This window comes from Onychomys torridus, chromosome 6 (assembly GCF_903995425.1).
Source record: "Onychomys torridus chromosome 6, mOncTor1.1, whole genome shotgun sequence".
Taxonomy (NCBI): domain Eukaryota; kingdom Metazoa; phylum Chordata; class Mammalia; order Rodentia; family Cricetidae; genus Onychomys; species Onychomys torridus.
This window is the reverse complement of record NC_050448.1, coordinates 130,844,079-130,858,372: the sequence shown is the minus strand read 5'-3', so window position 1 is coordinate 130,858,372 and position 14,294 is coordinate 130,844,079. Positions and strand designations below refer to the sequence as shown.

Here is a 14,294-nt window from a genome sequence, read left to right as displayed (position 1 = left end):
CAATAAGCAGGAAAATCTAAAAGAAATGGATATTTTTATCTATACATACCACTTTCCAATGTTAAATCAAATTCAGATAAGCAATTTAAACAGACCTATAACCCTTAGTCAAATAGAAGCATTAATTAAATGTCTACCAACAAAGAGAAGCCCAGAACCAGATGGTTTTAACACAGAATTCTACCAGACTTTCAAAGAAGAGTTAATGCCAATACTCTTCAAAATATTCCACAAAATAGAAACATAATGTTGCCCAATTTTTATTATGAGTTGCCTTGATACCCAAATAATATCAAGGCCCAACAAAAGGGAAAATTACAGACCAACTTCATTAATGAACTATGATGTAAAAATTCTCAATAAAATACTTGAAAACCATATACAAGAACATATCAAAAAGATCATACACCATGATCAAGTAGGCTTCATCACAGAGATAAAGATTGGTTCAATGTATGAAAATCAATTAATGTAGTCCACCCTATAAACAAACTGAAGGACAAGAACTACATGATCAATATCATTAGGTGAAGAAAGGTTCTTTGACAAAATTTAACACCACTTTATGATAAAAATCCTGGAGAGATTGCCAATACAAGGGACATACATCAACATAATAAAGGCAGTTTACAGCAAGCACAAATACATCATCAAACTAAATGGAGAGAAACTTAAAACAGTTCCACTAAAATCAAGCATACAAGGTTATCCATTCTTTCTATACCTATTCAATACATTACTTGAAGCCTTAGCTAGAGCTAAGGAAGGAAATCAAGGGGATAAAAATTGGAAAGGAAGAAGTCACAGTATCATTATTTAAAATGATATGATAGTATACATGAGTGACCCTAGAAATACTATCAGGAACTCCTACAGCCGATAAAGACTTTCAAGAAAGTAGCTTGATATGAAATTAACTCAGAAAAACAGTAGCTTTCCTATATACAGTTGACAAATGGACTGAGAAAGAAATCAAGGGAAAATATCTTTTACAATTGCCTCAAAAAATATATATCATGTGGTAACTCTATCCAAATAAGGGAAACACTTTTATGACAAAAAATAACACATGAAAAACAATTTGAAAAAGATATCAGGATATAGAAAGGTCTCCCATGCTCATATATACATAAGAAACAAACCAGGAGATAGCTAAGACAATCTTGTGTCACAATACAACCTCTGGAGCTATCACCATCCCTGACCTCAAATTGTATTATAGGGCTATAGTAATGAAAATTAGCATGGTACTGGCACAAAAACAGACATGTATATATCAATGGAATCAAGATGAATACCTATACATAATCCACACACCTATGGATACAAGATTTTTTATGAAGAAGCCAGAAATATACATTGGGCGGGGGGAGGCAGCATCTTCACAGATGGTGCTGTTGAAAATGTACAACTGCAGGCAGAATAATCCAAATACATCCATTCATATCATCCTAAACAAAACTCAACTCCAGATGAATCAAAGAGTTCAAAATAAAACCAGATATACTGAACCTGATAGAAGAGAAAATGGGGAATAGCCTTGAAGGGATTGGCACAGGAGATGACTATTGTGTCTTGTATGGTACACCAATAGCACAGGCACTAAGATTAATGATTAATAAATGGGACCTCAAGAAACTGAAAATCTTCTGCATGGCAAGGAACACCATCATTCTAACAAAGTATAAGCCTAAAATTGGGAAGGAATTTTTGAAAAAGATATCAGGAGATAGACACATCCAGTAGAGGGCTAATATCTAAAATACATAAAGAACTCAAATAACTAGATCTCAAGAAAAAAAATAATCTAGTTAAAAACAGGGAACAGGTCTAAGCAGATAATTATCACAAGAAGAAACATAAACAGCTGAGAAACACTTAAATATTCAACACTCTTAGTCATCAGGGAAATGCAAATCAAATTGAAATCAAAGACTTCATCTTACATTATAAGAATGGCTGCGATCAGTAACACAAGTGACATCCCCTGCTGGTGAGAATATGAAGTGCAGGAAGCCATCAGAGTATACAGTAGATGACAACTAGTACTTAACAGGTCGACCCACCAGATGAATGATTCTTTGTTGGGGAGCCCTACTAGGCAAATTCTGGGGGTCACTGTCTATGGAAACCAGTTGTTTTCTGTCTAACTTTCTCATGTGCCACTACATACCTCCCTAAAAAGATCAGTGGTGGGAGTTTTTCTGTAGCCGACTGGTAGTATGTTTTACATGTTTGGGTACACTATAGCTGTGGATGGTCAGTAAGATATTTTCTGATTAAAGTGTATAATTCTGATGAACAGAAAATATACTAGAATATTTTTCTTTTTTTCGTTTGTTTGTTTTTGGTTTTTGAGACAGGGTTTCTCTGTGTAGCTTTGCACCTTTCCTGGAATTCACTTGGTAGTCCAGGCTGGCCTCGAACTCACAGAGATCCACCTGGCTCTGCCTCCCGAGTGCCGGGATTAAAGGCGTGTGCCACCACTGCCTGGCCGCTAGAATATTTTTCTTAATTGACACAGGAAAGTAACAGTATTCTCAGTCTCAAAGACAGCTAATGTTAGACTCCAGAACAAATTCAAAACAGACTAGCTGATTATTCTGTATGTATTGATCACATTTTTAAGTTTTAAAAGAAAGAAAGAAAGAAAGAAAGAAAGAAAGAAAGGAAGGAAGGAAGGAAGGAAGGAAGGAAGGAAGGAAGGAAGGAAGGAAGAAAGGAAAGAAAGAAAGGAAGAAAGAAAGTAAGGAAGAAAGAAAAAAGAGAAGAAGGGAGGGAAGGAGGCAGGGAGGGAGGGAGGGAGAATGGGACGATGGGAGGGAGGGAGGGAGGAAAGAAAGGGGAGAGGAAGCCCTTTAAGCAATGTATTGGTTATAAAAGTTAAATAAATTAGGGATTATTGAAACAATGAAGGCAAGAAAAAATGACTAATAAGATGTTAAAATAACTAAAAAGTACGTGTAGTAGCTAAAATATTACACATGCCCAGGAAAGTTATAACAAGACCATTAATTATCCTTCAGTGTACAGTGATCTTAGGTGTTAGATTTCAATTCAACAGTGAAAGTTGCCCATGCAAATCTGAAGCCTAGAAATAAACTGATTTCTTAAATGCCTAACTATTACTCATGCATCAAGACAGCAATTGTAAGACAAGTACTTAAGAGGCCATGTTGAGTAAAGGATGTTGAGACACCCTCCTCTGATCTCTGTGGGTTCCAGGCATGCAAGTGGTACAGACATATATGCAAGCAATGAATCCAAACATATAAAAATAAAATGAAAGTAAATTTAAAATAATCAAAACTGTAATTTCCAGAGCCTGGACACAATGGTGTACAACTACAGTGCCAGTTACTAAGATGAGATGGTAAAAATCACTTGGGCATAAGACCTGGATCCTGGATGGCCAGGACAGTACAGTGAGTTTACATGATTCCTCAGTGAAAGACACAATAGACAAAAGAATGTTCATCTCAGAAAGGAGGGTTTATTTTAGAAACTTTCTGTAAATGAAGAGACAAGTTTTTATTAAGATGATGTGGTGCATTTTTGCAGAAAAATAATCATATTCCAAGTTAAAAGAAACATAGTATCAATTTTAATTTAAGTAATGATTAGGTGATTACTACAGATTCCTGAAGAACAGTAATTGCCAGGGGCAGTCATAAAACTATCATCTATGGATGGAGTTTACTAATTGCTTTTATCAAATAAAATATATCAATTGAAAGATTATACAAGGTATGGATTTTTAAGTGTGTCTATGGATTTATATGGCATGTGTGTGCAATGCCTGCAGAGACCATAAGAGGGCATCAGATTCCCTCGGGCTGTAAATTGGGACAGTTGTGAGCTGTGATGTGAGTACTGAGAATCCAGTTTAGTTCTTCTGAAAGAGAAGCAAGCACCCTAACCATGCAGACATCTTCAAACCCTACTAGATGCATATTTTATCAAATGTCTCAACATGTATTTTTGAGTCTAGTGTTTATAGGTTCAAAATCAGTGTCCCCAGTTTTTTGTTGCTTTATTTAATTCACATCAAAACATACCAACCTTTCTGAATGTGATGTCTTGGTGTTTTTGCTTTTCTGTCAATCTCTTTTGTTTTTAATTCACACGAAAGACAGGAAATGCATTTTCTGTACTCCGGAGAATATTTAGAGTCAGCAGGAGTACATCTCATCTGTGAAAACACATAAAGGCATTGATAAGTCGTTTCTTATTGCTGTGATAGAAAACCATGACAAAGGGTTTGCTTTCCAACTCCAGGTTACAGTCCACCATCTGGGGTAAGTCAAGGCAGCAGGAACTTGAAGCAGCTAGTCATGTCACATCCACAGCCAAGGGTAAACAGCGTTAACTTTCTCCACTCTATTATAGCTCGGAATCCTCTTCCTAAGGAACAGCACTACCTATGGTGGATGTGTCTCTCTACTTCAACTTAACCAAGACACCAGCCCCTGACACACCCACAGGCCAAGACACCAGCCCCTGACACACCCACAGACCAAGACACCAGCCCCTGACACACCCACAGACCAAGACACCAGCCCCTGACACACCCACAGGCCAAGACACTAGTCCCTGACAGACCCACAGGCCAAGACACCAGTCCCTGACACACTCAAAGGCCAAGACACCAGCCCCCCTGACACACCCACAGGCTGAGCTGATCTAGAAAATCTTCATTGAAATTTCCTTCCCAGCTGATTCTAGAATGTGTCAAGTTGTTAAAAAAATCTAACCACAGCAGATATATCTAATATCTAGTGTCTCAGAGTTCTTGAAGAATTTTCTCATGTGTGGTACAGTACTATGATTTTGATCTTTAAAAACCTTGAAGACAAGTACCATTAAGAAAAACTTTAAAATTACCATTGTCTATTCCTTTGTTAGGCATTCTCTTAGGAACCATTAGTGATATCCTGGGGGTAATTCTATAAAGGCAGTGGAAGAAAGAGGCTGTACTCATAAAAAGTAGACACATATTTCTGTAATAAAGCCTGAGGAAGGCTCAATGAAAGAAAGGAAGAATGCAAAATTACCTTACAGAATTCTTAATGTACCACAAAAAGGAAAAAAGACAGTAACATAAGAAAGAAGCTTAGAATCAGACCAGAGTAAATACAAGCATTTTACTACAATGGGACCAGATACGTGTGGATAAACAATAGAATGACTATCAGAAAGGAGCTTCCTGGAGAGCAGGAGTGATGTCACGTGTAGAATGTGTCGTGAACACATTGATAAGGAGTCAACAGCACTGTGCTATCTTCTCTTCTTCACAAACCATGCAGGACAGTTAGGGATTTCTGCAGGTCATCAAGGACCCAGCATCAGGAACAGCCCTCATCGTCACTCTCACTGTGTCTGCACAACTTCCATTCTGGAACATGGTACCCACATCTTTCTCAGAAAGATGGAGATGGAAAAATGATGCAAGCACACAGGTATGTTTCTAAATGAATGAGCTTCTACTAAGATCTCATTGGCAGACCATTTACTCAAAGGAGCATATGAAGAATGTATTCAGGGAGGACATTAGGGAGGAGGAATGGCTAGAACTAGAGCAAATTTTCATCCTGGTAAAAATAGAAAAAAAAGAAACAAAAAAATGCACATATTAGTAGACTGTTAATAATGTCACAGTGAAGAAATATTGTGTTTTATAAAACCTCTTATGATTAAAGTGAGTGAGTGTGTGTGTGTGTGTGTGTGTGTGTGTGTGTGTACATGTGTGCCACGGTGCACATGTGGAGGTCATAGTACAACTTTGGAGAAAGTTGGTTCTCTCTTCCACAGTGTAGATCACAGGAATAAACTCAAGTTGTTGGGCTCAGTGGCAAGCACTGAGCACTCCAGTACATATCATATTAAAGTTTGTCAGGATATTATGCCTCCTCTGATAAGAAACACAAAATTTTGAAGGTCTGTGAATTCATCTTCAGATGCCTCTGAGTCATTTGCTTTTCAGATATATTATAGAAACTTATTAGTACTTATAATTTGCCATTGTTTTATATACTTCACAGATTCTTGCCATCATTTAACATCCAAAACAGATATCAGCTGCATGCATTTACTGTGTAAAGCCTCAGAAATATCTTTACTCAAGAGAATAAAGCCATATCTTAATCACAGATCAATTAGGACTCATCTCTTACTTGGACAAATGGTACCTCCTTTATCTAAATAGAAATCAGTTAAATTTCTCATAAAATTTTTGGGTAGAAATTTCATTACATTTCTGCTCTACCTTGATTTTTGCCCTCTACCATATTAGTTTTCTGTCACATGTTCCATACCATGCAATATAGGCATTTGAGTAAAATCTGGTCCCTCACTATGGTGTGGTTGTGCATGCTTGCAACCTCAGTACTCTGTAACTGGCAGTAGTGGGGTCAGAGTTTCAAGGCCACCCTTGGCTACATAGTGAGTTCATGGAAATATTTAGAATCTCAATATTTTTAAACTTCCATGTGGTATCCTCTGATTTATTGGTTGAAAGTCATTTTTCTCTAGCAGTGACAGTGCAATGACATCTTGCTGTTCAAAGCAGGTGCTTTGTATTTCTCCCTCCAGGAACAATTCTGTTTACTCCGTCAGTGAAAAGTCTTTCACTTATTAATTCTGAGACAATTTATTCTCATTATCTGCATGACAAAAATCACTACTTTTGCTAAAAATACAAATAAATAAGGCATTTACATCTCATGAACATCCTGTTTCCTATGATTGATAAACACACTTTATGACTCATAACATCAAAGTATGGTAGCAAAACATGGCATAATTTTAAATAAAGATGTTTCTATTGTCACTTAAATCCAATTCTATTAAAGAAATTTGACAAAAGTTGTATCACTTTTCAATTAAAGCCACAATGGCCAACTGTAAAAATAAATGCTTCTTTTATAAATCATCTTCCTGCTTCTGCTCTATGTTGATACTTTTTCCCCTCACAATTACTATATATGCAATTAATTGCATGTTAGAAATCATGTTAAATTCAGGCCACTCATGCCTGGAGAGGTTGTAGGTCCTCAGAAACTACCTACTTCTGTTTATTGATAAAGAAAAATGATACCAATCTTTCTCTTTAAATTTTTTAATTTTTTCCTTTTCACTTTTCTCTCTTCATTCTTGTCTTCCATTCTGTCTTCTTAATATTCATGTATAAACCTAGAGATTGGTGCTGTTCTCAACCTTAGCCAGTTAAGCTTCTTTTTTTGCCATGGGGTAGGACTTTGCAGAGATTCACAGCAGGTCAAAGTGTGTAGAATAAGTGATGGTTGTGTACTGAACTATGAACTGGACATCTATATTACACTATACAAGACTCAAGGAATACCATGGAAGAGAATTGAGAGGACTATAAGAACTAGAGGTTTGGGAAGAGTGTCATGAAACTGGGTATTTTGGACATGACAAGGCCATTGAACTCATGAACTCACTGTAAAGACCTATATGAGGACACATCACCATTTCCTCATGCATGGAGATGAGGGCTGGTGAGATTCTGTGTAGGTAATGAGTGCTAGCATTATAGCCAGTGACAATTTGCCTATATGTCATTATGGAGACTATACTCAAATCATTCAAGAATCCATCATTAAACTCAGTGAGCTTCAAAATATAATAAAAGCAGACATCAAAGTAGGAGAGGGCTTGTTAAGAAAAAGTAGAGTTTCATTAGGAGACAGCAGGCAATAGGGAGTGTAATTTAATTTAATCAGAGACAAATGCAATGTTTCCAAAGAATAACAGAAAGAAATGAAGAAAGAGATCATTTGAAACACAGAACAATTCATTTATTCTTCTAGAGATCATATTTTATCCTATCCATCAGAAAATGAGTTTTCCTAGCAATCATATTTTAACTAGTAGTTATCCATTCCATTACCCAAAAGAATAAGAAAGCAAAAAAGTATACATCTCAGATATTAGAAATATAGTCTTTATCCTCAATGATATTAGACTATCAAATATATATAAAGGGTAAAATGAAGGAGGTCTAGCTAAATAGGAGCTAATATATATGTAATTCTCCAATTTATTCATCTTTATGTATTCACTTGTCTCTCATCATTTAAAAAGCATTTTTACTTTCCTGAATTAAGACAAAAATGCATGATAGAAAGCCCACATGTTAATCTGACATAAATCTGTAGGAAGATCATCAAATAGTCAAATATATAAATAAGCCAGGGCTGTCAAAAGCTACCAACATTAAGGAAAGTGGCTTTTCTGTGGTATGTAAGAAGAGAGAGAGTGAATATGAACCACAAACACACTGTTTGATACTTGAGTTCACAAAGAAGAGAAGTTACTAAAATACTGGACAAATATAATACTTGTTTTCACCACCATAAATTATAATTTATATAATCCATACAGTTGTATACCAGAGACTAATTTGTGATGACTTTAGTAAATATTTAGGACTTTTTGGCCAAGGAACAGTATAAACTAATGATAAATTAATCAGATATAAATTCAGTTTAACAAAGTCAGAATTAACTCAGGTTTAGATGTAAAGTGCGTAGTAAATTTTTCTGGAGCAATATTTGATAACATCTCTGGTTACTTATGAAGTGCTAATATAATTAGGTAGAGATATGAGAAGCTGAGTGCCTAGGCAGGGAAGAGTAAGTATCAGTGAGCCTGTTCTAATGCCATAAGTTAATCTACTCTCAGCTCAATATTTACCAATACTTATATGCATGCTTTGAATAAAAATACATAAACTGTTTATCACACTTTTTGATGAAAAGGCAAAGGAACAAATTCACTCATCAGCAACCAGAAATTCACAGTATGGCCAACAGACTGAAGTCATTAGGCTAGCTGTACAGAAGACGTTAAACTGGAGTAGATATTGTAGTAGGGCAAATTAAATAACTATCATTAAGTTAAATCAATTAAATTATATTAAATCACTTGAGCATATATTGTGCTTTGAAACATGGATAAAGACAAAAGCTCCAAGGAGTAGTTTGGAAGCCCCTGTGAGGAGTGTACTAGAATCTTATGTAGATTTGGAGAACTGGTCTAACTACATGCTTTTCCCTTTGAAGCACTCCATCAGACACTGGAAACATACTTTCATATAACTTCAGATATCCTAGACCATTGAAATGAGTATATCACCTAATGTAGTCTATCAACTATGTAGTCTACAAACTAACATGTGAAAATCCACCCTGTGTAACTCAGTTCTATGCAATGACAGAGAAGAAAAGAGGTAACAGAGCAATTCAGGTTTCTACATTCCCCAACATCCTTCAACTTTAATGGAATTCCGAAGTTTGAACAAAGCTTGGAATTTCCATGCTAAACTTTTCCTGAAACTTCACACTTCATCCTATGGCAAATCTTAGAATTTCTAGCTCTTGAATATACTTCAAATATATCTATGCATTTCTGCTGTCATTCTTGTAGCCTAAGTCTAGAAGTATCTCCTTCCAGTCAAATACAAATAAATCCCTTATTGGAATTAACAAGATACATTTACATTGGTCAGAATACATTTCTTTGTGGTTTTAAATACTCTAATGGCTCTTTGAGTTGCTAACTTTTTACTGTGAAAAGTTACCTCAGAAAAATATAACCTCTGTCATATCACCAAACTCATCTCATCTCTGGCTATAGTTCACTGAACTCCTACCACACTGGAGTTCATTCAGGCTCATAAACACATCCCAAACAAAACAAGCTATTACATGGCTCAGGGCCTTGTGCAGGAGCCTGTATTTCCAGAACCGTGCATGGCCAGCTCCCTATGCTTCAAGTATTCACTACAAATAGTTTCTCCTCAGAAAAATCTTGTCACACCCTTATGAGAAAGTCTCCCTGTTCCCAGTCTCCACTCAACATCCTATGCACATTCTATCTTCATTTATCACAATGTTTGCTTAGTTCAGCTAAACTTTTTCCCCTAATCTGGTTCTTAGGAAACATTTCCTTGGATCTGTGAATGATCCTAGAACTAAACAACAACCAACCAACCAGCTAACCAACCAACTAACTAACCAACCAACCAACCAATCAACCAACCAACTAACCAACCAATCAACCAACCAACTAACCAACCAATCAACCAACCAACTAACCAACCAATCAACCAACAAGATGTGGTGATACTGTGTGGAGCTTTAGGCTCTCACTTCATGTGATAGATCATGGAGTTCTTCAATTCTGTGGGGAGAATCCAATAGCCAGAAATAAACTTTAAAGAAATTATAGTTTATATTTTATAGCACCTAGAACTTCCAACATTTCTATCACTTATCTTGGAACTGTTTTATACTTGATGACCACTGAATGAGCTTCCCACTCAGCAACTCTCCAAAACTATTACATCCCTTCTTTGGTACTTTCTCCTGTACCATAACTCAGACATGGGGTGTTCTTAGAACATCTGAAACTTTACCAACTGAATTTGCCACATCCTTACAATGGATCAATTCCTCTGGAAGGAATAACTCTGTAATTTTCTCAGCCACAACTTCTACATTCTGTTAGCTATGCATCATAATAAGTTAACAGGCCAAGGTAGTAAAGAGGGAAATTTCAAATGGCAGCTAACAAGTAATCGGTAAAAGTCACTTAAAGACTTCAGCCACATGGCACAGATCCCATACAATCATAAAATTCATATTTCCCAGCAATAAATGAAATTTGGAGGCATCACTAAATACAAAGCTGCTTAACTGAGGACCAACATTGATATTTGATTGCAAAAAAAAAAGTAGATAGATGGTTATGTGTGATGCTTTCTTCCTTAAGAAATAATGGCTTACCATTTTGAAACACTAAGAAGTAGGTTTCAGTGGTGACAATCCTTTCTCATTCTTGACTCATTTAAATATTTGAGTAAACTCTTATGTCTAAGATTCAAGTTATATTGTGAACCTCTTGGTTTGTTTTCCAACCTGTGGGTTAGTTGGACTTCTGTTTTCACATTTTCTGCTATGGAATCAGAGATGTTCTATTTTAAAGGAGATTGTAAAGTTTTGAACAAAGCAGTCTGATAACAAGCCACTTTTTGTTTTTTCAGTATAATCAGCACTATTTCTACATTTAGAAGCATTGGCTTCATCACCATGCTGTACTGTGGGTGAAAGCAGTCAGTTGTTGAAGAATCACCCTAGGAACCTGTTCGGAAGCACGGCTGATTCACAGGCCCTTGGTATCTTATCTTCTACTTGGTTTTCTCCTTCAATACTTCCAGGTCCCAAAGTGTGAATCCAGATACAAGAGCCTTCAAACAATACTCAAAAGATGTAACTTTCAGGTTAAAATAACACATATTATCTCCTTTATCCTAATGAAAATTGTGGGCTCTGCTGTTCAGATCCACAGCATTTTACTGAATCAGCAGAAAGCATTGCACTTCAGGGAGGTGGTATGCAGTGGGTAGCAAGCAACCCAACTGTCCTCAGAGCTCTGAAATGCAGGTTAGCATTTTCAATCAACTTTCAAAAGTAAGTGCTGGTTCCCAGAAGCCTCATTTCAAATACACTTTTAGGAGTAACGATTATTGTTTAAGATAGTAACCTTTAAATCATGGTAGATTTAACCATTACTCCACAAACTGCTACTACCTTATATTTGATGCCAATATTACTTTATGTGAAAGAGGATTCAGCAAGACAATAACCTAACACAAGGAAGAGAATGAACAAAAGATGACCTAGATAAGCATAGGGAGCTTAGTACATAAAGGAAGAAACATAACTCTTCCATAAAAAAACAAACTACAACAAAAATAGTCATGGGAAATGAAGATGCTAAATGTGTTTATTGAGAATCTCCAGGATTAGGGCATGTGGAAAATTCATTGTAGAAATGCCATGTTTTCTCAGCTCGAGATTTAGTTTAAGGTCCATCATGACCAACACTAGAGGCACCAACAAGTCCATTATTGAGCCCTCAATTTTGCCATAGAGTGGATACTTAGCAGTGTGGTTTTGGAACCTTATAAGAAAAGACACTGCAAACTTCCATGAGATTTTAGACTTATACTTCAAGATGAGAGGAAGCAATGCTTATTGTGAGCTCAGCAATGTCATCAACAAGTATACAGCTCATAGGTTCTGTAGTTCAGTGCAAACCTCATTCTTTCCAAAGTAAAAGTATAGTTAACACAGCTTTCTTAACAAACTCAGTACCCCCACTCACATCAGAGATATTTCATCCAATATCCAATGTTATTTACATAAATATAATATTGGTGTTACCTGATGAAATGATACAAAACTGTCATTGAAGGGCTGGAAAGATGGGTCACACAAAGCAAGTGTGAAGACTGGAGTTTAAATCCACAGAGCCCTTTGGAAAGCTGTGTGGCAGTTTACACCTATAATCCCAGTGCTCCTATACTACAAGAGAAGATGCACATTAAAAAAAAAAAAAACCCTCAGAAACCAGCTGAAAACAAACTTTCAAAAAATGAAGAGACTCTGTCTCAAAACCAAGGTGGGAGTCAAGGGTTAACATCCAAGACAAGCACACAACAACAGTCATCACAGGAGACCTAGCAAGATGAGGCTGGGTAGGATCCTCTGGTGTCAACTGCAAAAAGACCAGAAGCTGAAGAGATGGCTCAGTGGCTAAGAGTGTGTATTGCTTTTGCAGAGATCCAAGTGTGATTTCCAGCTCCCATGTCAGGTGACTCACAAATGCCTATTGCTTCATCTCTAGTAAAACTGGTGCCCTTTTCTGGACTGAAGTCATCTAGACTAATATGCACATCCCATCACATAGGCACACACTCCCATACAAAAACATATGTTTACATATAATAAAAAAACAGCCCTGACAAATTAAAATAAAGGACAAGTTACCAGACTACATATTACCATGGCTCAACCATGAGTAAGTACAAAATCTGTGCAAATTAGCAGCATTTAAAAAAACTAATAACTTACAAAAAGTATCTCATCAAAGACCAGGACCAGGTGTCTCTACTGTTGAATTCTTACAACTATTGGAAGAACTAACACCATGTCTTATGTTATCCTGCATTCAGAAGAGTATGTAATGCTTGTAAATATAGGCAAAAGGCCAGCAACATTCAAATATTTAGAACAGATAGAGAAACAACCACAAAATATAAACTATAACCAACATCCTTTATAGACACATATCCAACCCCCCCAAAAGATATTCGCAAATGGAACCCAACAGCACATTAAGATGTAATGACCACTAAGTGCATGTAAATAGATAAGCAGGATATGTCACAAGAGGATAAAAGACAGAAAATCTGACCATCTCAACAGTGGAAGAAAAAGCAGTAGATAAAACTTAACCAGCTTTGTTGTAAAAAAATGAACACAGCAGAGATAGAAAATCCCTATCTAATGTGATGAGGCCATCTATAATAAACCATCAGCTAAGCGTATGCAGAATGAGGAGGTACAGCCAGATCCCGCTCTAAATTTTGGACTGAGACAGGGGTGCCTCTTTCACCACTTCTAAGAAATATAATTCTGGAAGTCATTGCTAGATAAGCCAGCAAATGAACAAATGAAAAATCAACAAAAAGAGACAAAGGAGGTTAAGCCAAATCAAGTTTTCTGCACACCAGATTAAACAGAGTGAAGAGGCAACCTACATAACCCAAGAACACACATGTAACCTACACCACAGGGGGATACCCAGAGTCCTAAAAATCTTCTGAAACTCAAGAGCAAAAGAAACACTTAGCCCAATTATGGCTGTGGCAGGCCTTAAATATTTATTTTTTCCTGTTTTACAATGCATGGTTACACAAGACCAATTTCTTGACAGTATATAATGTTTCTTGAACACATTCCCTCTCTTGCTCTACTAAACACTAGGCCCCTCTGTTCCATAGACCATGTGGCTTCCACTGTCATGTCATCTGTACATGCACAATTGTACGTGTATACTTCAGGACCCACAGATTGGAGAATATATAAATGTGCATCTTTCTGAGACTGATATAACTTGCATCTTCAGTTGCATCCATTTTCCTGCAAACAACAAATTTGTTATTCCATTTACTGTAAATAGAAACAACTTTTCTTTATTTGCAGCTCAGTGGGTGGACTCCTAGGTTGGGTCCTCACCTAGGCTGTTCTGAATAGTGCTGCAACAAACACAGATTGGTAGACATCTCTGATATGTTGACTTGGCATCTTTGGGTAAAGTCCCAGGAGAGTGGCAGCTGGGTCATATGTGAGGATTGTTTTTGCTTTGGGGAGGAATTTCCATATTGATTTCTATTTTAGAAGAAGGGATACAAATAGCCAACT

General features: G+C 36.6%; 1 protein-coding gene across 3 annotated transcripts in view; it reads right to left on the bottom strand.

The window, feature by feature from the left end:
• Positions 1 to 14,294, bottom strand: part of Lrriq3 (leucine rich repeats and IQ motif containing 3) — a 116,591-nt gene that overhangs the window by 40,135 nt on the left and 62,162 nt on the right. For all 3 annotated transcript variants that reach the window (XM_036190398.1, XM_036190400.1, XM_036190399.1), the window contains one exon: positions 4,063 to 4,192. In XM_036190398.1, coding sequence (XP_036046291.1) covers positions 4,063 to 4,192 — 130 coding nt within the window. The remainder of the gene's footprint in view (positions 1 to 4,062; positions 4,193 to 14,294) is intronic.